This window comes from Leiobunum rupestre, chromosome 4, assembly GCF_980474605.1.
Source record: "Leiobunum rupestre chromosome 4, qqLeiRupe1.1.hap1, whole genome shotgun sequence".
In the NCBI taxonomy this organism is placed as follows: domain Eukaryota; kingdom Metazoa; phylum Arthropoda; class Arachnida; order Opiliones; family Sclerosomatidae; genus Leiobunum; species Leiobunum rupestre.
The window spans coordinates 33,734,911-33,762,594 of NC_143387.1; the positions used below are offsets into that span (position 1 = coordinate 33,734,911).

At 41.0% G+C, this 27,684-nt stretch overlaps 2 protein-coding genes across 3 annotated transcripts in view; one reads left to right on the forward strand and one right to left on the reverse strand.

Annotated features, from left to right (window-relative positions):
- The window catches only part of ds (dachsous cadherin-related 1), a 72,708-nt gene extending 61,294 nt beyond the window's left edge, over window positions 1–11,414 (forward strand). The window contains exons 4-19 of one of the 2 annotated variants that reach the window (XR_016480640.1): window positions 578–814; window positions 894–1,069; window positions 1,137–1,971; window positions 2,399–2,677; window positions 3,268–4,518; window positions 4,588–4,932; window positions 5,338–5,707; window positions 5,784–6,032; window positions 6,121–6,272; window positions 6,358–6,570; window positions 6,643–7,152; window positions 7,220–7,506; window positions 7,575–7,888; window positions 8,161–8,368; window positions 8,436–10,957; window positions 11,042–11,414. Coding sequence is in view for 1 of the 2 variants with exons in the window: in XM_090173442.1 (XP_090029568.1) it covers window positions 578–814; window positions 894–1,069; window positions 1,137–1,971; window positions 2,399–2,677; window positions 3,268–4,518; window positions 4,588–4,932; window positions 5,338–5,707; window positions 5,784–6,032; window positions 6,121–6,272; window positions 6,358–6,570; window positions 6,643–7,152; window positions 7,220–7,506; window positions 7,575–7,888; window positions 8,161–8,368; window positions 8,436–10,778 (7,769 nt within the window). In the remaining variant the exon portion in view is untranslated. Of the gene's footprint in view, window positions 1–577; window positions 815–893; window positions 1,070–1,136; window positions 1,972–2,398; window positions 2,678–3,267; window positions 4,519–4,587; window positions 4,933–5,337; window positions 5,708–5,783; window positions 6,033–6,120; window positions 6,273–6,357; window positions 6,571–6,642; window positions 7,153–7,219; window positions 7,507–7,574; window positions 7,889–8,160; window positions 8,369–8,435 lie in introns of both variants that reach the window. The other variant, XM_090173442.1, reaches the window with a different exon arrangement.
- Window positions 11,415–17,827: 6,413 nt separating this feature from the next.
- Window positions 17,828–19,804, reverse strand: LOC149947490 (acetylcholinesterase-like). Its single transcript, XM_090170902.1, has 4 exons — window positions 19,406–19,804; window positions 19,014–19,320; window positions 18,120–18,945; window positions 17,828–18,050 (listed from the first exon to the last, which is right to left on the reverse strand). Exons 1-4 carry the CDS (start codon window positions 19,802–19,804, stop codon window positions 17,828–17,830), a joined length of 1,755 nt encoding a protein of 584 aa, XP_090027028.1.
- Between the last annotated feature and the right edge of the window lie 7,880 nt (window positions 19,805–27,684).

Here is a 27,684-nt window from a genome sequence, read left to right on the forward strand (position 1 = left end):
CGTGAGCGAAGATTTAATCACATTATCAATAGACTGTATATATTGTAATGAAATTTTATGACGGGGGTAGTGGACTTCTCGGCGTAAAAGCCCGTATCCTCGTAAATGCAGATGTGCCCACCAACATTACCGCGGTAGACGCGACCGTAGACATAATTGTTTTCCAAAGCAACAGATGCCGGGACTTCGTCGTCGAAAACCCAGACGCTTACGCGCTTAGTTAAATGCCGTGTCTTCCCCCCTCCCTCCGTTGGACCCCGGCGGTATAATTAACTAATTCCCTAGTTGATATATAGGCCTATACATATTTGCCGTCTTTATAAAGTTATGATTTTCCCTCCATTTCGAAAAAACGACCTATTTCTTGTTTATGTCTAATAAGGGGTCTTCGTTCTAATTGCACGCTAACTCCGATGGGCCGAATAGTAAGTTTCCACGTATTGGTTGTTTCCTTTTTTAACGCTAAATTGTGACTATCGATAATTACTCTTCCGCAACATGGAAGAGCGAAGCTTCGTGTTGTGTGGTATTATTAGTCCTATTGAATTTGTACTAAATCGTAATCTTTCTCGAACAGGCGAAATCTTCGTGGCCAGGCGTCTTATTTCTAACATCGCTTTGCACCATTTAATGATTCTGGCCGAAGATGGCGGAGGTTTCACTTCCGAATCAGCTGCTCACGTGTACATCAGTATTTTGACATCTAATCAACAGCCACCCATATTTGAAAAGGCGCGGTACCGCTTTTCCGTCCGAGAAGACGTCCCGCCCCAAACTGTCGTTGGTACCGTCACGGCATCTAGTAGCGATCCAGGTACGATTACCCATCATTACTCTGACTTTGGTTAGTAAAACTTTCGGTAGCGTAACTAAATACAAAATTTCTTTGGCAGATTCTGGTAACGTTCGCTACGCTATTTATTCCGGAGACCCCAATGGTTATTTTTCCATTCACACGTCTATGGGTACCATCATGACGAGAAATAATCTGGACCACGAATCTCACCCTTACTTGCTACTTAACGTTCAGGCTATATCCGGTCATCCGCCTTCGTACGGCCATAGTCAGGTAGGTTTCTTAAACAATGTTTGGTAATGTCGGGAGGTAATCTTAAATCCGTGGTATACCGTTACAGGTGAATATAACTATTTGGGACGTGAACGACAATGCGCCGGAGTTCGGTTCCATGTCGCTGAAGATAAGCGTGGCCGAAAACACCGATCTTCAAATGCCGATTTACGTGGTTCACGCCGAAGACCCCGATACTGGTCGCAACGGCGCGATTACTTACGAATTGCTAGACAACTCTGTGAAGAAGTTTGCGATCGACGAGAAAACGGGCACGATTACTTTACGGGAAAAGCTAGATTACGAGAATCAACAGAGCTACCAACTGCTGGTGAACGCTCGTGACGCCGGTGTTCCCGTTCAGTCCTCTAACCTCACGCTGTTCGTGGAAGTCCAGGATATCAACGACAACCCTCCCGTCTTCGAGAAACTGGAGTACCGAGTGGAAATCATCGAGTCTATGGCTGCCAACACGCAATTCCTTCAAGTCACCGCCACGGATAAAGACACTGGAAACAACGCTAGATTGACGTACAAGATTACCGCCAGCGACCATCCGAATACTTTCGGCGTTTTCCCCAACAGTGGCGTCTTCTACTTAAAAGAAGGCTTGGACAGAGAAGTCTTGGACCGCTACGTGCTCTCCATCACGGCCATGGACAATGGGACCCCGCATTTGTCCGCTACGACTTCCGTGATAATTCAAGTTCAGGACGACAACGATAACGATCCGCAATTTGCCGAAGAGGTTTTCAAGTTTTCGGTGGACGAGAATAAAGAGAAAGGCTTTAAAATCGGGACTCTGTCGGCTTTCGATAAAGACCTTGGGAATAATGGATCGTTGCGCTACTCGCTGGTTTCGAAGCAGAACAACGGATCATTCTCCATCAACGCCGTGACAGGTTGCTTTTCCTTTTTATCTCTAGATTAGTCCCCGCTTTTGAAAATCTTAGTTCCGAAAGAGCATGAAAGCGATACGAGATTAGCCACTGACCTAGACAACTACTTTCTCAGTCCAATTTATTCGATTAATCATCGGATTGTTTGCCCAAAATTTACGATTGTTTTTCCTTCGGTGTTAAATTTTTTTGTATGTTTAACGAATTAGCATTCCTCGGGTTCGCTGAAAGCTTAATAACACATTCGAAGTTCAGATAAGAACGCGGCAAATAAGATGAATTAATATTTATTCTAAATTAATACGTTTCGACGTAATATATCATTCGAAAATGTTTAAATATTAAAATATCTATTGTGGGCGGTGCTGCTAGGCTGACTTTAGGTTTTCGAGCGCTCGTTGTAACCACGCACGTACCTTGTTATTCGTAGGTGATATCATGACGCTCGGAGGCTTGGACAGGGAAAGAACTCCGGTAATTAAACTGGTGGCCGAAGTACACGACCAAGGTTCGCCGTCGAGGGGACACTCCGCCTCGGTGCACGTGACCTTGCTGGACGTCAACGACAACGCCCCTATTTTCGTGGAACCGAGTGAAGTGACCGTCATGGTGAAGGAGGAGCAACCAATTGGTACGGAGGTGGTTCAAGCTCAAGCGATGGACGGCGACGAAGGAAAGAATGCCCAAATATCGTACACGATCATTCCCAGTAAGTGTTTGTCTAAATTTACGCTAGGGTTTAAATTTACGCATCTTCGAAATTTTTTGGGACTCATTAATACACTCGTTTTAATTTAAATGAAACTTACATCGTCGTTTTCTGGTGGATATAATTTTTGAACGTAGAGGGTCAATTAGAAAGAGTCGCCTTAGAACGTTTTCATTGGCTCACAGAAGTCTAGAAACTTTCCCTTTGGGTATAATCTGGCTGTCGATCTCTTTCGGGCTGCAGGCGGCCGGGAAAATGCCCCAAATAGTCACGAAGTTGAATTTATCTCCCCTCCGGTTTTACTTTTTCAGGTTATCAAAAAAGGGTCTTATGTTTTTATGGCCGTATTTTAAAATAGCTTCGGTGCTTTATTACGAAAGCCCTTTTCAGTTGCGCTTTTCTACGGGGGAGAAGTGCCTTCAGTAAGGATTTCAAAGCGCGACTGAATGCGAGCAAAAGTTGAGGCGTTTTAAGGATGATGGGATAGGCTGACAGTTCGGGTTATTTCCAATGGTTATGCTCAGTTTATTTTAGCGCGGAACTGAAATCGCGAGCAATACGTTAAAAATATGACGTTTCTTTATTCGCAGCTAACGACACTGATGGTTCGGACGGCGCCGCTGTCTTTTTGATAAACAGTATTACCGGAATGATAACCACCAAAAAAATGTTAGATAGGGAACAGCAACAGTTGTACACTCTGGTTATCCAAGCGATGGATGGTGGCATCCCGTCTCTGACCGCCATGTTGCGTCTACAAGTGCAAGTGTTGGATGTCAACGATAATCAACCCGCCTTTCCCACGTCCAGTTTGTCCTTCAGGTTAAAGGAAGGCGTTCCTATCGGTCATCAAGTCGGAGTCGTTCAAGCGATTGACCGTGACAACGGCGAAAATGGCCACGTGACGTATTCTATAACTGGCGGTAATGTGTACGGCATTTTCGATATTGGACGGACGACGGGGATCGTCTTTACTATCGCCGAGGTTGATTTCGAGACGGCGCCCGAGCATGCTTTGCAGGTAGAAGCCGTCGATAGTAGCGCCTTCAATCCGCAAAGCAACATGGTCAATGTCAAAATTGAAATCGAAGATCTCAACGATTGCACGCCGACCTTCAAAACCGACCCCGTCATCTTTTCCGTTTCCGAAAGCATCCCGCTCGATTCGGTCGTTTGGAACTTTACGGCAGTCGATCAGGACAGTGGTACCAATGGGGAAATTCTGTACAGAATCTCTCAACAGTCACCAGCTCAAGCTTTTAGTATCGAGGAAAAGTCGGGTATCTTGAGAGTTACTGGCGCGGTTGACTACGAAACCTATCCGGAATACACCATTGTGGTTACGGCGTCGGATCAAGCCGAAGAAGAAGAGGAGAGGCTCGAAGCCAGCGTTACGTGCAGGGTCATTATTGAAGATGAAAATGACAATGGTCCAATCTTCAAATCCAGAACGAACATCAACGTAATCGAAGACGAACCCGTTGGTTTTCCATTACTCCACGTAATCGCCGTCGACGAGGACTCGAGAGACAATGGACGCGTTACTTACGTCATTAACAAAGGTAACGACAAGGGTCACTTCGCCTTGGATTACGACTCGGGCTTGCTCTCAATCGCGCGGTCCTTGGATCGAGAGGATACGCATCATTATATTCTGAACATTACGGCCAGCGATCATGGAAAACCGACTCAATCGGCTTTTCAACTGATACACATTTACGTTGAAGACGTCAACGATAATCCGCCTCATTTCGAACAAGCTATCTACAAAGCTAGTCTCTCCGAAGCTGCCCAAATCGGAACTTTCGTCACTAAAGTTCGCGCTAACGATAAGGATGTTGGTGAGTATAAATCCCTATTCGCTGAATCAATTCGAACACCCGTTTACTGATAACCATTTTCCAAATCAGGAGCGAGTGGTAACTTGACGTACGTAATTCCGAACGGGGTCGCCGATAATCGATTCGCCATCAGCCCCCGCACTGGCGAAATCCGAACAGCTGGGCCATTAGATCGAGAAGAGAAATCTTCGTATATCATCACCGTGTACGTTCGCGACGGGGCATTCCCTGCCCATTACGACACTTCGACTGTAGTGGTGGACTTACTGGACGTCAATGACCACGCCCCGGACTTCGGGGACTCGTGTTACCCTCTTCACGTTCCGGAAAACAGCGAACTGGGAATTATTCACACCGTGGTAGCCACGGATCACGACACGGGACCCAATTCGGAAATCACCTACATGATAACAGGTATGACGAATCAATTTACGAAACTCATCGCGGTTTAGTAATTGAATGCGACTACTAATTTATACGTGATTGGATTTTAATGTTGGGTTTTGTAGAGAAGGAATTGATTTGACTCTTAATTTCAATAGTACTACGCTCGGAATAGAACCGGGGAAATATTCAACTATAAAATTACGACGTTAAAGCACTATACAATAGTTTACTGAAACGGTGCGGGCCCCTTTTTTCTCATGGGTTTTTCAGAGGTTATCGCTTTTAATGGTGCTAATCTCATTTCAAAGCTTTTATGATAATGTGATTACACTATCACGAATACGAGAAAATATTAGACTTATGCTAATGTAATTACCTCAGTCGCGTAAATATGCATTTGTTAACGTTTTTGGCGTTTTTTTAATATAACAGATGGCAACATCGGGAGTAAATTCAACATTGACCTACATACCGGTCACTTGTCCAGCCGTCCTCTGGATCGCGAGCAGCTGGTTCAGTATCAACTGACCATTACCGCTCGGGATCTTGGTGATCCTTCTTTGGTGGGCGTATGCAATATAACGGTAACCGTCCTGGACCAGAACGACAACGATCCATTCTTTGAGCGATCCGAGTACAGCGTCACCATTCCCGAAGACACTCCGCTCAACACGACGATACTTCTGGTTCAAGCTCACGACAGAGACGACGGTATCAACAGCAAGATTACGTATTCTCTCAACAACGAAACTCAGTCTTTATTCAGAATCGACAGCGACTCCGGAGCCATTACAACGGCTGGGTAAGGAACTGTCGAGTTATCTCACGTACCGGTAATAAAAATGCGCTTGTGACACGTAACTCTTTTATCTCTTTAGGCATTTTGACCGCGAAAAAAGGTCCTTTTATATGTTCGAAGTCAGAGCTACGGATGGTGGGCCGTATGACGCTAGATCCGAAAGAGCCTTGATTTATATAACGATCACGGATATCAATGACAACAAACCAGTTTTTGCCCATTACCCTTTCGTAGCCACAGTGTCGGGGCACGCGCCTCCTGGTACGCAAGTAACTCAGCTCTCGGCCGAAGATAGTGACGAAGGTCCCAATGCCGCTGTTTACTTCAGGTATTTTATACGTTCATTACACTCTCATATAATCTAACAAATGACGCCACTACTAAGAACGGCTTAATTAATATATTATTCTTTTCAGTTTTTCGAATTCTCCTCTCGGATCAAAGTTTCATTTGGAGCCTTCAACTGGCGTTGTTACTGTAGCTGGTAGCTTGCTAGCTGATATGGGAAAACTTTTCCACATCGATATAGTCGCCAGGGATAAGGGAGATCCGTCAAAATCGTCTACCGGTAATTATTCACTAATAATAGTTTTGTTAGTAAGTAATAATCGAACAAGTTTATGATATCCCATTTTCTTTATTTTATACGAAAGGCGTTCTCGAGATTACTGTTGGAGAAAACATAAACATTCCAAGCCTTCAATTTGATAACTCCACCTACCAAATAGAGATCCCAGAACACCCGTTTAACGGCATGGAAGTCCTTCAAGTGCGAGCTCATAGCCCGGGAAACACCGCTCAAGTTATTTCATACAATTTGGGTGGAGAATCTGAGGAAAAGTTGTTTGAAATTAACTCTCAAACTGGTACGCTTGACTATACGCAAAAACTGCAGAACTTACGAAGATAGTTAAGATTAATTATAATTATCTTTTTAGGAATGATCTTCGTTAAGAATCCCCATAAAATGGACTACGAGACCGCGCCGTTAGTGACAATTACCGTGGTAGCGCAAGCTAGAAGCTCTCCAAACCCTTTGTACGGATACGCCTCTGTCATTGTTAACGTCTTAGACAAAAACGACAACTCTCCGCGCTTTTCTCAAGAGAAGTACATCTCGTCAGTTTGGGAAGGAAATAACAAGGGCACCTTCGTCACCCAAGTGACGGCCATGGACGACGATCAAGACGGGGTTGGGAATATACTGTATCACGTCATAGAGGGAAACCACGACAACGCTTTCGTCATTGATCCCCCTTTTAGCGGAATTGTCAAGACGAATATTGTTTTGGATCGCGAGATCAGAGAAGCATACACTTTAACTATTATAGCTGTTGATGACGGAACCCCTCAAATGACTGGAACATGCACGTTAAAGATATCGATTGTGGATGTCAACGATAACCAACCAGTGTTTCCTCCTCACAGTTACGTCAGCATTAGCGAAGGTAATTATTAACCCCTATTTACGTTATTATTGTCGGCCTAACTATAATTGGTTGGGAATTGATCTAGGCGCTGAGGTCGGTACCGTGGTTACCACTATAACGGCAAATGACGTCGATACCAATCCGACCTTGACGTACAGCTTCACTCAAGCCGGAAATCCCGGGGGTCATTTTAGCATTGACCGATACAGTGGAAGAATAACTTTAGCGCAGCCTCTCGATCACGAACTGCAAGATAAATTTGAGCTTCAAATCCAAGCTTCCGATTCAGCTCACGTCGCCGAAACGTTATTAACAGTTCACGTGACGGATGTCAACGACAACCCGCCAGTTTTCAGTCAACAATCGTATCAAGTAAATTTTTGCATAAACGGTGATTGTTATATTGACGGAAGTATTATAACATGTATGTCGTTCGATAGGTTATGTTGCCGGAGCTGGTAGATCCAGGGTACGCTGTGGCCACTGTTAATGCTACGGATAAAGATTCGGATGAAAATGCCGTCATTGTATACAGTATGAGCATTGCGCCTGTCGACGGATTCTATATAGACTCTGGTACTGGAGTGATATTCACCAACGCGTCCGTTGAGTACGATCCAAAGAGGCCTATAATCCAACTCGTTGTGACGGCCCGAGATAAGGGAAAGCCTTCGCTAGCCGCTGTAGCCGCGGTCGGCATACAAGTGGTAGATGTTAACAACAATCCGCCTAAGTTCACCGAAAACAAGTATATGTAAGTACCATTTTGTACTCTTATGGTTCCCTGCACTTCTATGGCTGATGGTTTGTTTAGTTGGAAATCTTTACCCCAGTCGTTTCTCCCATTTCATGGTCGTTATATTTTCTTAATCCAGCACCACATTCGAAAAACATTTCAGCATGTGTTATTTAGTTGGTTGTAGTCCCCATAATTTTGACGCTTTTGGCTATTTTGTTCACCTTCTTGGCATCCTACGGTGTAAAGATAGAAATGATCTATTAATAATTATTCGGTGTTATTTATAGAGCTCATTTGTCCGAGGATGCTCCTCGTGGCTCGACTGTCATCAAAGTGTCGGCGACCGACCACGATGAATCTCGTCGTAATAATAACATCGACTACTCCATTGTGAGTGGCAATGTTGGCGAAGCTTTCATTATAACGGGAGTCACCGGCGAAATCATTTTAATCAAGGAATTGGACAGGGAACAAACCGCCGTTTATAATGTGACGGTAAGAATGTCTTACGCGTGACTATTAGTTTCAACGAGCGATTGCTGAAACCTTACTTTTATTTCAGGTTCTGGCCACGGATAGGGGATCACCCACGTTGAATTCCACCACTGATGTCACCGTTTTTGTAGACGATATTAACGACCATCCGCCTCTGTTTACTAAAACGCTATACGAATCATCCGTGTCCGAATCGGCTATTATCGGCTCGACAGTTCTTCAAGTGTCCGCCAGTGATATGGACAAGAACCAAAAGGCGAAGATTACCTACGATATCACGTCGGGCAACGCCGAAGGCCGTTTCTCTATCGACACTGAAACGGGAGTTCTAGTTATCGACAAACTGTTAGATTACGAAGAAACAGCGGAATACAAATTCATCGTCCGAGCCACGGATAACGACCCTCAGCGACCGCTTTCTGCCTTGTCCACCGTCGTGGTTAAAGTTCAGGATGAGAATGACAACTCGCCTCACTTCCCTCTCGTCATGTACACGGAATTTGTGGAAGAAAATGCCCCGATTGCTACGTCGGTCTTCAACGCTCACGCCATAGACGCCGATCGCGGTATTTACGGAAAGGTCAACTATTCCTTGACCGAAGGGGAAGGAACCGACAAGTTCAGAATAGATACGGAAACTGGCATGGTAACTACCGCCGTGGTGTTTGATTACGAATCCAAATCTCGCTATTTCTTTACGTTAATGGCCGTTGATTTGGGTAACAAGTACGCCACCGTTCAAGTGCAAGTAGATATTGAAAGCCGAGACGAATACCCGCCGGAATTTGGGCAGAACAATTACCATTTCGTCGTTCCCGCCGATGCTCCTGTAGGATTGGTAGCTGGTAAAGTTCAAGCTTTAGACAAGGACGAAGGACCCGATGGTAGGGTGGTTTATCACCTCAAGAATAACGAAATTGGTTTCGGTATTAACGCTACCACTGGAGCTATAGTAGTGACCAGTTCGTTGAAAAAAGAATACAGTAAAAGGCGCAAGAAGAGGGAAACGCAGGACGTTTCCTTATACGTGATAGCCAGCAGCGGACGTCCCACTTCTCTGACCAGTATGTCGGTGGTGGGCATCACCGTGGATTACAATTTGAATGCCTCGATCGCCAATACACCCGATGAGAAATTGTCCGCTAGCCTACCGGCATGGGGATTGGGATTAATGATTACGTTGGCGATCTTAGCCATTGTTTTGCTAAGCATGGTATTTTTGTTGCGTTTGAGAACGAAACGCAACGCGAAACCGCCCGTGATACAAGGCTTCGACAACTCATTCGATACTATTGATATCAGACATCCGCCATCCAGTTCCGGCAGCCTTTCTCAATTCCCACCACACTACAACGACATTTCCCAGTTCGATCCAACCGAAAGCACCCGCAACATGAACGGGGCGACCTCCGAAGTTTCCGACCAGTCGCATTCCGCATCCAGCGGGAGGGGATCAGCCGAGGACGGTGAAGACGTGGAAGACGAAGAAATACGAATGATCAACGAGGGACCTTTGCTTCAGCAACAAAAATTGCACAGTTTAGGCTTAACGGAGCAAGACATTCATCACGACGACGACGATTTATCAGACATATCGGTTCAAAATACTCAGGAATATTTAGCTCGTTTGGGTATCAACTCGAACGCACAAATCGAGCCCACGCGAAAAGTGGCTGACTTCCGTAAGCACCCGTGTTCGCAGAGCGTCGAGAGCATGCACATGTTCGACGAGGAAGGCGGCGGCGAGGGAGATGGTATGGATATTAGTAACCTCATTTACTCCAAATTAGACGAAGTGGGCGACGAGGACAATGACGCCATTATGGACGGCACCAGGGCTTTCGGTTTCGGCGAAGAAGGCGAGCCTTCCATGACAGGATCCCTGAGTTCCATCGTCCACAGCGAGGAAGAACTTACGGGTAGTTACAATTGGGATTACCTCTTGGACTGGGGTCCCCAATACCAACCCCTCGCTCACGTTTTCGCCGAAATCGCGCGTTTAAAAGACGATAGTTTGCCCTCAACGTATATAGCGGGCCCTCTGAAGAAAATGCTAAACCCTCAAGTGAAGACTTTACCTCCGCCCCTAATTACAAACGTGGCACCTCGGTCGATCGCTCCCGTTGCTCTTAGCTCCAGTCACCCTAGTCAAGTGCCGTCCTTGCCCTCATTACCCAGGTCACCCATCAGCCACGACAGTACATTTTCGTCGCCCGCTATGTCGCCTAGCTTCACTCCTTCGCTTTCGCCTCTGGCCACCAGGTCGCCATCGATTTCGCCCATGGTGACTCCTGGCAGCGGCCTGCTAGGTCCCGGTGCGGTTCTGGGCACTCCTCATCACACTCGGCCCCAAAGAGGCAACGTTCACGCTACCGGCTCTTCCGGCTCGGACACGGAACTTCATATCTAAGTCGCGCGATTCATACTATATTAGGAACTACGTAAAATACTCCATAAACGTTTTAGCTATTAGGACTGCGAAATGGTAATTTATTTGACTTTCGTTTTCGCTGACTCGAATTTATACACACGCCAAATTAGTCCATGTTCAAATACAATTTTTTTCCTCGTTTTACATTGTAAATAAATGTAAGTAGGCCTTGGCCAATTTTTTGTACACAAGACTATTATTATTCTATATACCATAAATACTTTTTTACTCTTTTTGAAAAGAAACCAAATTGTAGACGCGAAAAAAGGGGCCAAAGCATTTACATATTCATCATCCTCAAGTGCCTGAGTATCTCGATGAAAGAGGTTGTGTTAATTCCCATACATCTCGATCGGAGATCGTTTCTAATTTGCCAAGTGATTATCGTTCCTAGACGAGATTCAGATTCGCGTTAGTGAAACAAAAAAAAAACGATTTGCCATTGTATTATATATTGGAAAACGCATTGTAATAATATCAAAAGTAGTTGAAGCGCGCTGAGCCCGCGTAATTGTGACAACGTTTATTGCCCATTAAATGGTTTTTGTAAATTACAACCAGCCAGTATTTGTTGGGTTACGACTCTTAGATCTGTAAATAAACAATAAAATTTTAAACAAGTTATTATCTTCATTATTTATAACCTCCGCTTTTCGTGAAATGCTTAAATTAATATCATTGAAAAATAATATACCTTTAGAATGTTAAATTTGCATAAATCCAATATACCTACCGATGTGTGAAACTATACCTCATTTTGACAAAATTACCTCTGATAATATTTAAAAATACCTGATATCTTGGCTCATAGAGTCATACCACGAAGAAACAAAAATGAAATGTCGACTTTTATGAACCAAAACAGAGAAATGTCCTTGAGTGTTTTCATTTACATTTTATTCCTTCAATCAGGTATCAAAATTTAAAAACATTATGCGAACTTCGTTGCACTGTTTATTGCTTCAGGTAATGATTTCAGATAAGTAATACACTTTGTAATATTTAAATAATTTCGTTATTATTAAAGGGAATAGAACCTTGAGTATTTGGTGTGGAACACCCACACTTCCAATATTCTCCTCTCCAATGAACAAATTGAGAATGCCTTGAGGTTATATTCGAGTCTTTATTTAAGACCTATTAGTACGAATAATTCGTATGTTTTTTAATTACTTTGTTTAGGGTGTAGCTTTTTTTTGCCCCCTTTTTAGTATGAACCTTTCTATGGCCCGCCATTTAGGTCAAAATTAAGAGAATAAAAAAATTACCCTTTTTTGTCGAAAAAAAAAACAAAGTGAATTTTTTTTCTTTTCTCCGTCAAAAATCATATTCGTTAACGACGTTCAGGTCAAAATTAGAAATAAATTAAAACATTAGGAGAAAATAAAAAATACAACTGCAAAAAATTAACTTTGCAAAAATATTAACTTTGCGAAAAATATGAAATTGGCGAAAAAAATAACTTTGCTTAAAAAAAAGTATATGATAAAATATATGAATATATATGGCGATACTTTATGGTAATTAAGAATAATTCGGGGACTACTTATGGATCACGCTTTTAAGGGCACTCTCCACGAAAAATAATTGAATTATCTTTTCCTTATGAGATTTGTACCAAAAAAAAATGGCTTCGCTGTTGTTTTATTAGTTTAACCAAAAGTATATAATATTTATCTTGCGAGATAATTATCCATCCTTCCTATACTGGTAATTCTTAAAACTTTTAATTTTTCTAACTAGGAAATCAGAGAAAAATAGTTATCGGTGAAATGCCTTATATTATGTCTTTAAATATAGCTGTTAGGCCGGGGAAATATGGCCTAAAAATCAGAAAATATACCTACGCAATATAATTCTTGTATTTTTCAATGATTTTGAACTAAAGCCACGTTCACACCTACCCTTTGAAACGATGCGAGCGCTCGCGTGACTCAACTGCGTGAGCAGACGAATTCCTAATTACGTGGCTATATACGCGTGCCCAATTTTCTCCAAAACACACTGGAAATCTATCGTGTGAACAAACAGATTTCCAAACGCTACGAACCGCAGCGATATCGAAACGAGGCAAAACGTTTCCGACGGTACGTGTGAACGTGGCTTAATTTACGCGGTAAATTGTTAACCGTGTCCACATCCGTGGTTTGGCGGGAAATTCTGGCCCAATTGAAACTGAATCGATACGGCGAAGGTACATGTTTCATTTTTATCGCGCAGATGGATGTAAGAGAAGTGTTATACACTTCTCGTTAAACGCTTTACTTCTGGTGTTACACGCATTTTTGAAATTATTTATACCTTTGGTTATAGAGCTAACAGTCAACTTACTTTAGGAATTAACACTGAAGTTTAAAACAACTGCAGCGACACTAAATACGCCATATTAAGGTATGTGCCATGGCACAGGGGCCCCCGAGGTTAGGGGACCCGAGTCTTCCAAATAAATGTTTTTTTTTTTTAAATTTCTTTAATATTATTATTTTAAGTAAAAAGGTAAGGTCTGAATTTCTTTATGGGACCCCAATTCTACTTGGCACAGGGCCCCCTATATTGTTAATCCACCCCTTTTTATGCTCAACGTAGTCCATTATCGGATTAGCAGTCATATTTACCATAAAGTAACACCATCTATATAACTATTTTGGCAAAGTTAATTTTTTAATTTTCTTAATTTTGACCTAAATAACGTGCCATAATTTGCTGGCGAAAGCAGCTCATGATATGCAAGCGCTTGGGTTTCGAAGTCTACTTTTAAAACGATTTGTTTTATGGCAAAACTGAAATAACATTTTAATTAAATCCAATATGCTGTAAAAAGCCTTGTGTAATCAAATAGTTGATTTTATAAAATAAAAAGTGGTCTTGCCCAACTTGTTAAAATGTTGCTCTTACGTCACAAGACACAGCTTTATTAGTATATTTTGCGCACAAGCGATTTGCACGCGCGCTAAAAAAACCTATGTTCCTAGCGACTGTAGCGCGTGCTAGTAGGCTTGTGAAAGTAAGAGACTGTGACGTAAGAGCAACATTTAAATAAGAAGGCCAAGTTAGTTTATAAAAAGAACTATTGAGAAAAACTCAAGGTGCAAACGAAAGGACATCTTCGGAAATAAAAGCGTCCTCATAGTCAAGAACGAAGACTTGATAGCGGATCATCCCGATTTATGCTTTCTAAACGTCGTGGCAATACGACTTTTTCATATTTTCACGAGCCTCCAAGCCATTATTGCTATATCTAAACATAAAGTGAGTGACCTTATCGCAAAATGCTGTTTTAATCCCTTTAGAAAAAAAAATGAAGTTAAGCTTAGTTTCCACGAGCGCGAGTAATAAAGTATTTGTTTTTTAGGTGTGCGTACGTGCCAAATTTGAGAAAATCGAGTTTACGCGCGCAAGTTTAAATAAAGCTTAAGGTTTCGAGATTAACTGTGGTGATAATGTCGAGTGTTTTAATTTGGAATAAAGACGATACACAGACAGTTCGGCAAATACATATTCTGCTTTTGGAGGTCGAAGATTTCCCAAAGACACAAGCATCGTAATTCCATCTGGTTGATTTACCTTTAGGTCTCTGCAATCACGTTTTCGACTATAGTCTTCTGGTCGGAGTTTGTTACGGAAATTGTCAAAGTCACAAGATTGACCCCTATTTTATGGTTTTCACTTTTACCCCAGTCGTAGCTTACACGAGCTCTCATAAATCCTTATCCGTATTATTAAATTTTACTGTTATTTTCCAATATCTTCGCTTGTTTAATTTTATCATAAAAATTATTAGAAAAACTTTTTTGTATATTGATATCTACGTTTTCCCTTCAAACACCCTTAAAGTGTTGGTTGCACGAAAAATCGATAGTAATAAAAACGAATGAATGCGGGCTTGTTTTGAAGCCCAGGACGTTCTCTTTCCAAAAATGTCATTGTCGAAACAAATTTCCAAGCCTAAGTGTATTAACTTTGAGTCCGAAACTGACCTCCCCAAAATCCTGAAATTTTCGGCGAATTTCTCTCCTCCGTAGCACGAGCAATTTGGGGCAAATCAAAGCTGTAGTTTTATTCCTAAAATAGAAGGAACTGAAGTGGAGGGATTCTGTTTACTTGTAGAAGTTTTGAAACCAGAGGTTTTTAATCATAATATTAGGCTTATTATCGAAATAAAAATATTTTTTTACGCGCGTGCTACACGGCGCGCGCGACCCGTCGTTTTAAGTAGAATTTACAAGGCGCCTTCGGTTTCGTATCGTTTTTAGTTTCACATCGAATATATATTCGAAGTGACACTATTGCTATGGACGGAATGTCGTTAAGTGTTTGTCTTGGAAAGCGACGACACGGTAGATGGAGCTGCGAAAAATATTTTTTAATTTTGATGACACCGGGATTTCTGGCCGCGTAGTCTCCAAAACCGACGCCTTAATCACGCTTTCCTCTTCGCAAACCTCGCTTGAACTTTTAGCCTTGAAAGCTTCGGCGCGTTTTTTTTTTTTAATATCTCATCGAGCAGTTAGTTTGGCGGGAAGTTTGAATTAAACCCGGGTCTCCTGAGGGTGGGCGGGTTGGTCTCATTCATTGAGTTGGGAATATTTATCTAGAGATCCAATCAAATCTGCTCCCCGCGAAACAAGTTTCTGAAAATTACGAATGTGTCGTCTCCTCTAAAATGACGAGAAAACGTTATCATATGACCACGTGGCGCCATCCATTATTTTTGAAAAAAAAATCTTTTGCCGGAAAACTCATCTTATTTGAACGAACCATTGAGAGATAGACGGCGCCACGGATAGAATGATAAATTTTTCGCGTCATTCGGGAGCAGACGGCAGTATTCTTATTTTTTAAAAACTTGTTTCGCGAAATACTGAAATGCGACGTTTTGATTGGACCTCTAGATTAATATTCCCAACTCAACGGTCTCATTCGATAGAACTCTTTTTTCCGCCCCCTCCGACTAACACTCTTAAAGAGTGACCGAAAAAACAATTTGGTCTCATTCGATAGAGCTGGTTGACGCGCACGTCGTGCCGTTAATTTCCGCCCCCTCCGACCAACCCCCTTAAAGGGAGAGTGACCGGAAAAAAAGTTGATATCATTCGATAGAACAATAAAAGCAAGATTGCAGTATTATTTGATTTTATTAAAGCGGAGGAGCATACCGGGGGCCCCAACGGGTGGAATTGGAGAAACGCTATAAATAATCTCGACATATTCATTCTCCCTGAGTATAAGTAAATACATTCTTGATAAAAGTAAAAGATTGGAATCGTCTACGTGAAAGAGTGAGACCAAAAAATCCAAAGCAGTCGAACTTAGGGCCTGTTGCAAAAGTCTGCTTTGCTAGAATAGCACATGTTAAATTTAATGGGCTAGCACCTTGTCTAGGGCTTTTGCAACAGGCCCTTAAGCTGCAAAGTATGCGACCATAGGGACAGAATCGTCTTGCCATATTCTTAGTACATAAATACATTCTTGCAATAATATGATTTATGCAGTTGTTAATAATCCATATTTAATATCTGCTCTAAGAAAATACCAATTCAATCACCGAGATAATATAAAATTCGAGAATGACATATTCTATTAATTTCTGTTCTGCAAAATTATATTCATGGATATTTTTTTTATGAATTTTGCGAATTTACATGACTTTTGTTGCCTAAACTACCCAAACGTTTGATATAAATTTCCTAAAATAAACACATTTGAATCCCAGTTTAAGAATATCTTTAAATAATATTTCCACTAATTTCAATAATTTAAAAGAATTATGTTCGTCGTGTTTTGCTTACCTATTACACCTTTGATACTTTCCGTCTATCTAACGATAGGAAATCACATGGCCTCAACAGCTTTCGGATTGGTTTGCCCACCCGCGTATCCTCAGGGTGGGTGGCGCCCAAGTTTTAATCCTTCAACTTAGGATGGCATTTTATATATCTAACGATAGGAAATCACATGGCCTCAACAGCTTTTGTATTGGTTTGCCCACCCGGGTATCCTGAGGGTGGGCGGTGTCCACTCTTTAACATATTATGGTAAATTATATATCAAACAATAGTAAATCACATGGGCGTTGATCAACAGCTTTTGTATTGCTTTGTCCACCCGCGTATCCTGAGGGTGGGTGGCGCCCAAGTTTTAATCCTTCAACTTAGGATGGTATTTTATATATCTAACGATAGGAAATCACATGGCCTCAACAGCTTTTGTATTGGTTTGCCCACCCGGGTATCCTGAGGGTGGGCGGTGTCCACTCTTTAACATTGGATGGTAAATTATATATCAAACAATAGGAAATCAGATGGGCTCAACAGCTTTTGTATTAGTTTGCCTACCTGTGTCTACTAAGGGTGTATACACCGATGTGGAACTAACATTACGGGCTGGGCCGACTTGTTCTACTACGTAGGCTTGTGTATGCCTATATCAATTACTACCGCGTAGGACTTTTTCCTGGGTGTTAAATCAACCCGCTTTTAATCCCAGATGTAAAGAAATGTATTACAGACAATTAGCCAATGATGCCCTTCGCATTTTCTGACGTCATGGGTGCCGAGAAGAATTTTAGAAGTCTGGAAATTCGCCGAAAAACTCTATTTCCACTATTTCGAGTTCTTTTTATAATAATTCAAAGACCACTTAACCGATTTTGATGAAATTTTCTGTACTTGCTATAAAATGTTTGCTCTTTCTAATGAATCATTAATTAGCCATAACTATAATTTCACGCAACCAACACTTTAATACTCTAATTACTCATCAATCTTTAAATCGTATATGCTCTGTCGTAATTATTAGCTTGTTCGTTAAAGAAATTTTATTGAAATCAATAGAAAACAATACATGTATATGTGAAAAAGTGATCAAGTTGATATAAAATAGAAATTTAGAATTCCTGGTCATAAACATTTTTTGATTTGAAAATAATCCTCCAACTCTTTTTCTGTCATTATTAAAAATTGTATTAAAATTATATGATATAAAATTAGTATAACAGTGACGTTTATGGTAACGATATAGCTACGAATTTAAATCTCCTGGCCTATATGAAGGGTCCCTCGTTCGTCGCTGTCCGGCTGCAACTTGACGAGCCTGGGAACGATGTCCTCCCAAAAGGCGCATTTCTTTCGTCTGAGAAATCGTCCCGTCACGTTGCTATTCGGTGCTAAAGCTAAATACTCCTCGTTGGCACTGGTGTAGTTCGGCCATTTTATCCTAATACTGTCTCCCGTTGGTGAATTGTTTGGGTTCCTAGAAGAAACACTCGTCAAATGCGTATAAAAAGGTAATTATTTGATATATACGCCGGATCAATCTCACCCCGTTTTGATGAAATTTGCCCAGTATTGAAGGATGCGCTTGGAAAAGTCCACTTCGAGAGAAGAGTATTTGCGGTCGGGAAGCGTAACTTCGCCGAAGACGTACAACAGCTCGAGGGCGTGATGAACGCCTAGCCATTTGGGGACCCCCTGAGAAGTCAGATTTTCGGTACGATGCGTGAAAAAGTACTTATACACTTTACTCCCACTTTCAACCATGGTCTTTTCGAATTCGCCGGCGGGACACGTAAAGATCAGGTCAGTACCCAAAGCGATAGCCTTTGCGGTAACGTCGCTGTTGTCGGGATAATTGTACAAGGCTAATATAACGTCCGTGGCTAAGCCGCTCATACCGAAGAAATCTTTAGCGATGAAACGAATTTCGTCCCAAGTAGGTTTCACCTCGTTTCGAGTCATCGTAAATCTGTACGGGTAGAAGGCGGCCAGAAACATGGAACTTTCGTCCTTATTGGTTCCGGAAATTATTTCGACGGGATGCTCTTTCAAGAATGTCTCGTTTTTCAGTAGATTTGCGGGATGGTCCCTCAGAAAGATCCCGTCGACCACTGGTCTAAACAAGTACACGTGATCGTATCCGTATTGCGGTTGGTTGTCTAGCAGATCACTCGCGTCTTTCCCTCGTAGACACGATAAGACTGCCTCGAGGTCAGACGACGATGCGGGACAACCCAAGTTCTCGGCCAATTGCAAACTCTTCTTCATTACCTCGTCTCTCTTTTCCGTGGTGAAGGCGCTTTGCGGCGTTCCGCTTTCCATAATGGCTCTTTTGAAAAGAGGTCTACTTTTGGGTAGAAGCAAATGCAGGCCTGGTATGAGAATATTCAAGATTTTCGATGTATCACTGAACTGACTTTTTGAAAGCTGTCAAACTTACCAATACTGGCTGCCCCCGCGCTATAACCGGCTAGCGTCACCTGGCTAGGATCACCCCCGAACGCCTCAATGTTTCTTCGCACCCACTTGAAGGCCAACACTTGATCCATCAATCCTACATTTCCAGGGGCTTCGGAATCGTTCAAATAAAGGAAACCAAATACATTCAATCGATAATTAAAAATCACGGTGACGACGTTTGCTTGGGTGGAAAAGGTCACTACGTCGTGGTGTTTTCCAGAACTGGCCCCTCTGGCGAAACCTCCACCGTAGATCCATATTACAACGGCGGTTTTCGGTTCGATTCCCTGCATTCGAATTACATTACCATCATTCGGGTACGAGGAAATGAGTATAATTCATATAGACTTTAAAAGGGACTTAGTTACTTACCTCGGGAACATACACATCCAAATTTAGGCAATCTTCCGAAGGGTCACTATCTTTTTCGGATGGAAAAAAATTGTCAAAATGCGAGCTTGGAAATCGCATAGCGGACTTCTTTTGAAAGCAGAACGGCGGTATTTTGGTGGCGTTGAAGACACCATCCCACGGTGGCGCTGGAACGGGTGGTTTGAAGCGTAGATCTCCGATTGGTGGCGCTCCATACGGAATACCCTTAAAGACCTTCACTCGTTTATGGGACACTTCGTTTTCCTTCCATTCACCACGCACAAGACCCGTTGTTATCCGAACTACGGGCTGCTCTTCGATAACAGCACCGTTGACGCGACACACGTCATACAACAAGATACAGTTAATCCAACTCAGAAGCAATTTCACTTGAAACATCTTGATAAATGAGTAAAAGGGGTTATGAGATTTTTTTCATATTCAGTTTTTCTACTGATTTTTCAGATCCCTCCGTATATGTTAATCGTAGCACTAATACGAGCCGCTAACAAAAAGGCAAAAGCTAGTCTGGCGGCTTTTTCTTCGTTAATATATTACTGGAAATTAAAGTCGATCGTTAATATTATAATAAGGAAACTTTCACAGTCGTAAACAATTCGAGATCGTATATATTTTATTTTAAATGTCTAGTTGAAGCGACGATTAAGATTTACAAGATTTGGTTCTCCGTTGAGTTTCTAAAAGATAAATGTTCACGTACAAAAAAAATTTCGTAGATAGTTTCTAGCCTGGCCGGTAAATGCAAACTTATCCCGATCGAAATACGGTTGAAAGTGGCTTAGTTACGACCGTAATATTTATGTTATGAGCTCAGGGTCGCTCGCTTCACTTTCACCTTGAATGACGTTTAATTACTCTCTTTTTTTGAAGCGTATAAGAAGGTGATTGGAAAGCTAATTTTGAAAATGGGATGTCTATCGCTTGAAATTTATTCTATCCCTTTATCCCGAAGACTCTTTTCTTGAAACTTTAAAGGAATAAGTCATATTGGCGAAAATTAGCGCTGTTGTTAACCGCAATGCGAAGGTCCCTTTCAATTTTCTATTTTTAAGCGTTATAAGGTAGTTTAATCGTGGATTAAATTAGATTTTGACTGGTTAAACCACACTTCAGAGAACAATCGCCGTTAGTTAAAATCATATTTGGTGGTTTTCTCGCAAAAATAAAATTTATCAAAACAAATATGATTAACGTCATGTACTACAGGAAATATTTAACACTACTGCTGGTAGGGAACAATGTGTGTAATACGGGAAATCCATTTCTTGAGTGATATATTTTATTCTATACGCGTTACAAATCTCGGTAATCTTATAATTCAGTCGTCGATATTTCTTTTTTTGCAGTTTCGCGTAACAGTGTGTCAGAATTTATAGCCCGGTGTACCTAGTAACAGAGACCATACCACCGGAGGCCTATCATCATAGTGCCCTACGCCAGCGTCCCCCTAGCCCGGACAGGTGACAAATCCAGCATGGGTAGCAGAACCCTACTACTGATGGTCTCACCTTTGACGCAAGCCACTCAACCCAGCAGAAGGTGCAGCAATGGGTGGACCAATCCCCACTTCGCACACAGCAGTGGGATTTAGAATGGATGCTATAGCAACTCCAGCCGACACCCTACCTATGAAGGTAAGGAGCCAAACCCTTTGGAAAGAGCTCCTAAAGGGGAACGACGAGCACACAGCAGCCCAAGTAACCCGGCACAGCTGGCACCGGAGATCCCGGTGGGCTCCAAAAGGCCGGGAAACAGGACCGCCGTGCCCGCATATGGAGGCTCGCCGCCCCACAGCAGGCTACCCATTCCGCCGAGGCGGCCAGTTTGCCTGGACCCTCTCCGTTAGCCTGAACCGAAGTTCAGTATCCAGCCCTAACCTGACCGAAGTCGGAGGTGGAGATAGGACCATTTGATCAGAGCTAACATCTCCCAGTGCGCCACCGCCCTTATGGGTTACAAGAGCCGGACAAAGTGTACGGGATTTTGGTAAATGTCCGACCCCTCGGTTCAAGTACATTCCAGAATGAGATGTTGAATAATGGTTCTCGGCATCCAGTACCCACGTTTGTACTTTCGAAATATTCTTAAATATTCTTAAGATCTCCACGAAGCATTAGTAACACTTGCTGGAAACGACTTCTGACTTGTTGTATTGGTACAAAAGTTAGAGAGGTTAAAAGTTTGATAGAACTAGCTAATTCCAGGTCGGTTTGGTAACGGGATTGAAAACCGAGCTCTTGGCTTTCCGCCAAACGTTCGAGTTTAAATGAAAAAAGCACACCTTGCTATTAGGGTACGTTTGCATACACGAAAGTTAACGTCTGAGCACTATAGTTCGTCCTTTAATATATCGATAGCCGAAATTAATCCATGCACTGTGTAGAGCTCACTCTTTTTAGAATAAATTTTCGGACAGGACTTGAAAGTTCCGTCAAGAATAAAAATTTATTCAACATCTATAAAAATGAAATATAAATATAAATAAGTAAGTTTTTAAATAACTCAATATTTTCCGCAGTTGCGAACAGGTTCTCTGAATCGTGCGAAAGGAATTTATCCCCTCGGTTAGTAGATTGTAGAGACGAGACGGGCCCCCGATTGAGTCGGGCTTTTTATGCCCGACCTGGCCCGAGCCCGCTTCGGCCGGGTCGGGCAGAAATAAATTTTAATTTTTACGGGTCGGGTCGGGTCGGGTCGGGTCGGGCAAATTTAATTTTTGAAAATTACGGGTCGGGCTAATTTTCAATCGGGTCCGGGTCGGGCCGGGTTTTTTATATTTTAAAACTAAATGGACCGGTCGGCCCGGGTCAATTTTCAAGAGGGCTGGGCTTTAAAAAAAGGCCCGACCCGACCTGACCCTTACCCGCGACTGCGTACTGCGTAGGTCGTGTGAAATGTTTCGGCCCTTCGGGTGTTGTAGGAAGAGAGAGGGGGTGGGAGAGAGATAGACGTAATGAGTTCGGCGAGCAGCGCGACTAGCGTCTATTTCAAGGTCGTCTCAGTCGTCCGATTCATCTAAACTTCTCTTACGTTTCGTTTTGGTTTTACTTTCGATTTCATGGGGTTAAATTGTGTCTCGGCGTACTTTGAAAAAATATAGCTAAAATAATTCTAGATATTCCCGCGTCACAAACGACTAACGAGTGACGAACGTGTATTTTCCAGCACGGGACTGACACTTACAAGTATTTATGCAGACAAGTAGGTTGGCAGGTTTGCCAGATAATCCTTTTTTGAACCTCCCTGGTTCATGAAAAATCGGGCCAAACCTTCAGCCTCTCTATACACAAAAGTAAATAACCACATAAGTAGTATTTTATAGAATGGTCTATTGTTGTAAAATATCCACTCTACTTTGAGGTAAAATGCATCGTGAAGTCTCGTAGGAGCGCGTTAATGCCAAAAAATAAAAAAATAGATAAAAATTTACAAAAAAAACATCAAAACTGATCAACTTTTGATCATTTTGAAGTCAAAATCCCATGTTATTTTCAATGAGAAAATTTAATATTTTCTGTTTTCAAAAACATTTTCCGTTGCCATGGCAAAACGGTTCCCCATTGAATAAATTCCCTATAGTATTTTTCATGATACATGAAGGTCTACCAATTCCCCGAGTTTGAACTAAATCGGTGCGTTACACCTCGGGTCGTCTCCTTGGTAGTCCTCGAAGAACGAATTTAAAAGGTTCAACTCTTTCGCAACTAACTGTTCTTTACAAAAGTTGTTTAAATAAATAAATGCCTCTTGTTATATTTTGTATTGCATATCTACATCTACACGAGGGGCAGGTCACTTCCATTTTGGGTGCGTCTTAATCATAGTAAAATGATTAAGTCCGGGTAATCGTTATTAAATCAGGGTAATCAAGATAAAAAATCTAACCAAGATTAGAAAATCTAATCACGATTTAAACGAGATTTAATCATTCTAATCATGATCTAATCATTCTAATCATGATCTAATCATTCTAATCATGATCTAATCATTCTAATCATGATCTAATCATTCTAATCATGATCTAATCATTCTAATCATGATCTAATCATTCTAATCATGATCTAATCATTCTAATCATGATCTAATCATTCTAATCATGATCTAATCATTCTAATCATGATCTAATCATTCTAATCATGATCTAATCATTCTAATCATGATCTAATCATTCTAATCATGATCTAATCATTCTAATCATGATCTAATCATTCTAATCATGATCTAATCATTCTAATCATGATCTAATCATTCTAATCATGATCTAATCATTCTAATCATGATCTAATCATTCTAATCATGATCTAATCATTCTAATCATGATCTAATCATTCTAATCATGATCTAATCATTCTAATCATGATCTAATCATTCTAATCATGATCTAATCATTCTAATCATGATCTAATCATTCTAATCATGATCTAATCATTCTAATCATGATCTAATCATTCTAATCATGATCTAATCATTCTAATCATGATCTAATCATTCTAATCATGATCTAATCATTCTAATCATGATCTAATCATTCTAATCATGATCTAATCATTCTAATCATGATCTAATCATTTTAATTAGATTTAATCATTTTAATTAGATTTAATCATTTTAATTAGATTTAATCATTTTAATTAGATTTAATCATTTTAATTAGATTTAATCATTTTAATTAGATTTAATCATTTTAATTAGATTTAATCATTTTAATTAGATTTAATCATTTTAATTAGATTTAATCATTTTAATTAGATTTAATCATTTTAATTAGATTTAATCATTTTAATTAGATTTAATCATTTTAATTAGATTTAATCATTTTAATTAGATTTAATCATTTTAATTAGATTTAATCATTTTAATTAGATTTAATCATTTTAATTAGATTTAATCATTTTAATTAGATTTAATCATTTTAATTAGATTTAATCATTTTAATTAGATTTAATCATTTTAATTAGATTTAATCATTTTAATTAGATTTAATCATTTTAATTAGATTTAATCATTTTAATCAGATTTAATCATTTTAATCAGATTTAAACATTCTAATAATGATCAACTTAATCGTCATTAAATTGAATTTAATCACGATTAAATCAAATTTAATCTTTTTATTATTTATTTATTTAATCAAGGAAGTGACCTGCCCCTCGCATCTACACTATATAATAAAATAAAAAAAGCTTCATGCTATGGGTTATTGGGTTGCGGCGGTTCTTCGGGTCTTATCGGGTTTCCGGGCCGGGCAAAATCGATTTTTTAATTTATCGGGTCGGGTCAGGTGGGGCAAAAATTATTTTAATTTTTTACGGGTCGGGTCGGGTCGGGTCGGGTCGGGCAAAATTTTATTTTAATTATTTCGGGTCGGGTCGGGCAAAATTTTATTTTAATTATTTCGGGTCGGGTCGGGCAAAATTTTATTTTAATTATTTCGGGTCGGGTCGGGCAAAATTTTATTTTAATTATTTCGGGTCGGGTCGGGCAAAATTTTATTTTAATTATTTCGGGTCGGGTCGGTCGGGCAAAATTTATTTTTACGTTTTTCGGGTCGGGTCGGGTCGGGCCGAAAAAAAAGTAGGCCCGACTCGTCTCTAGGATCTGGTATTCTCATGTCCACCAGCATCTTCGGGTCAGGAAATTAATACGCAGAACGTCTGGAACGGTTAATCCTTCGTTTCACGGCGTCATCTTGCGGCAAATTTTTCTGACGGTAGTATACATAATGGACGAAGCTGATTGTACTGGTTTACGGGTAGCCATTTATCTTGCATTCGCAATCGCCACACCCAGTGGCGTAGATAAGGCCCCCGCAGACCCCGCAGTGCGGGGGGGGGCGGAGCTTTAGGGGCCCCCTAATTTCATATCAAAGTATATACTAGATACCGGATAAAATTCCGAATATTGTTTTGCGGGGGGGCCTCGCGGGTCTTAGCTACGCCACTGGCCACACCAGCAAGAAATTTATTGTCTTTTTAGTGCAATGAATGCTCACCTCCAACCCAAGACTTCCCTCTTCCAAACGACCAAGTTCCATCTCGAGAAATAATGGATGCACTACATAATTCCCTCTGATCACAGTAATAATATTCGGTATCTCAACGGTTTTTCTTTTCGAATAACTATATCTTTGTGTTTGTGATGTCTCGGTAACCGCCTTGAATAGGATATGCCTCTGTAGTTTCCAGCGAAGCATTTTATTCTTTGCCAAATAAATATTATTATTATTATTATTATTATTACTATTATATCCTTGATGGGCCAATTTATATGTACAAGTACCTTTGCACCAACTTAAATACTTACAATTGTTAGTACACTCTAAGCTGACTGTACCGAAATATAGTAATATTTGTAACGATATCACTATGTATATTAATAAATAAAAAATAAAATCTTATCTCGAATCACTATTTATATTAATATAAAAAATAATATTTAAATAGTAAAACGAAAAAAACCTTATTCGCCAATTTGGATTTCACCTTTAAAAAAATTCGCCAAATATTTTGCCAAAACGTTTTTCGCCAAACTGACCGCATCGCAATACCTGACGCACTCTAAAGGCTCATTCACACTATACAACTTTAGTCAGCTGACTAAATCTGTTGGACTAGTCAGGCGGTCAGATTTTGCATTAACACTATCCAATTGATACGTTCACATTACCCGCCTTGTTCGTCCGACAAAAATCTTTCAAATTCTCAGTTTATAACGACCATATTTTAGGCTTACGTTAGCCTGTTAATTTTAGCATTCTTGATGGGCTTTCTAGTTTCAGTTTAATTGTATCGTTCTTTAAGTTTTTGTAACTTCCCCTAGGGCGTTCTCTCTCTACCCCTTGGCGCGGGTCGTCTTGGATTGTCTGGGATCGCGTGAACCAGCTGTTCTTAGCCGAGCTTCCCTCTCTTCCATGGGGTCCATAGTGGCTTTAGTGGCCACGGGCTGCTGTGCCCCCAGTAGCTTTTCTCGTTCCATATAACGATGCGTTTGGAGTAAAGGAATGCCCTCTTGTCTTTGTAATGCCGCACTATCTTTTCACCCCCATCTCCCCATTTGGAATTTCTCCGAAATAAGAAACAAGGACTGCCAATATGTCATGTTATTTTATATTTTTGTTATTTCTGTGTGACGTTTTTATGACTTAAGTTCTGAGAGTTTGTATTGATACAATTTTAAGGAAATGAATAGAAAGCGAGCTTTCCTCGCTTTGGGGTCATAAAGTGACTCAGATGGAAACGTTTAACGCCTAAGTGCGAAAAGTAAAAGTTTCAATGTGATTGTGTTTGGCTCGGCGGTACCCCCTTCATGTTAAACGAGCGTCCCTTCAACTAATAACTATTTTCGAAGGTTTGAATTTAAAGACTTTCGCTCCCACGCTCGACGATTGGATGACCGTTCAGGAACTGAACTAGTGATTGGGCAGATCCCAAAAGCGCGGGAACCCAAGACCATCAAAACCAAAGATTTTGGCGGATTTCAACAGATCGAACTGGAGATCCGCTCTGGGGACTCGAACCAGAACAAGGGTCACCCTCTCCGCTACTCCTGGAGCAGACCCGACCTTTGGGTAACTTTGGCCACTGACGCGAAGTCGGAAGCATCCCTAAGCTAACGGCGACTATAAGTCGTGATGAATCAAGCTAACCTGGCGGTTTAAGTTAGAAAGGCGTAAGTCCCGTTAGGGCAGCAGAAACCCCGGTGTGTGCGTGTGTGTGTCTGTGCAGCATAAAACTAGCGGTCACCGTTCCGAAACCGCAAACTGGGTGCCGAGCCGAAACAGCAATGGTATGGCGCGTGTTTATTTTCGTAACTAAGACTTTAAAACTGTTGTCAATTCCCTCGGAATTGTTTCTGTGTTGTGTTTGTTATAAGATGTATGTCATGCATCAGTTAGTCTCTGCAGAGTATTTGGTAGAGTGAAATCTAATTTGTGTTAATAATTAAAAGTAACCATTCTAATGACAATTTGGCAGTCCGTCCTTTTATCCCTATGAATAGTTTAAGCATACCCCTAGACTTCAACTCGTTAACTCCAATCGTGTACGTTATACGAGTTTCCCAGTAACAATCCTTCCCTGTAGGCTATTGTCTCTTGCGCTGTCGTCCTTTTGGCTAGGAGCAGTTGTTAAAGGTAAGGAAATAGGCTTACAAGTTGGATAGTGTGAATGGGCCTTAAACCAGCCAAGGTCTATCATGTGAAATCCGTATAGCTACATACAATCAAGTGTGGTTTTTCAATGTGTTATTATTTAACGGTC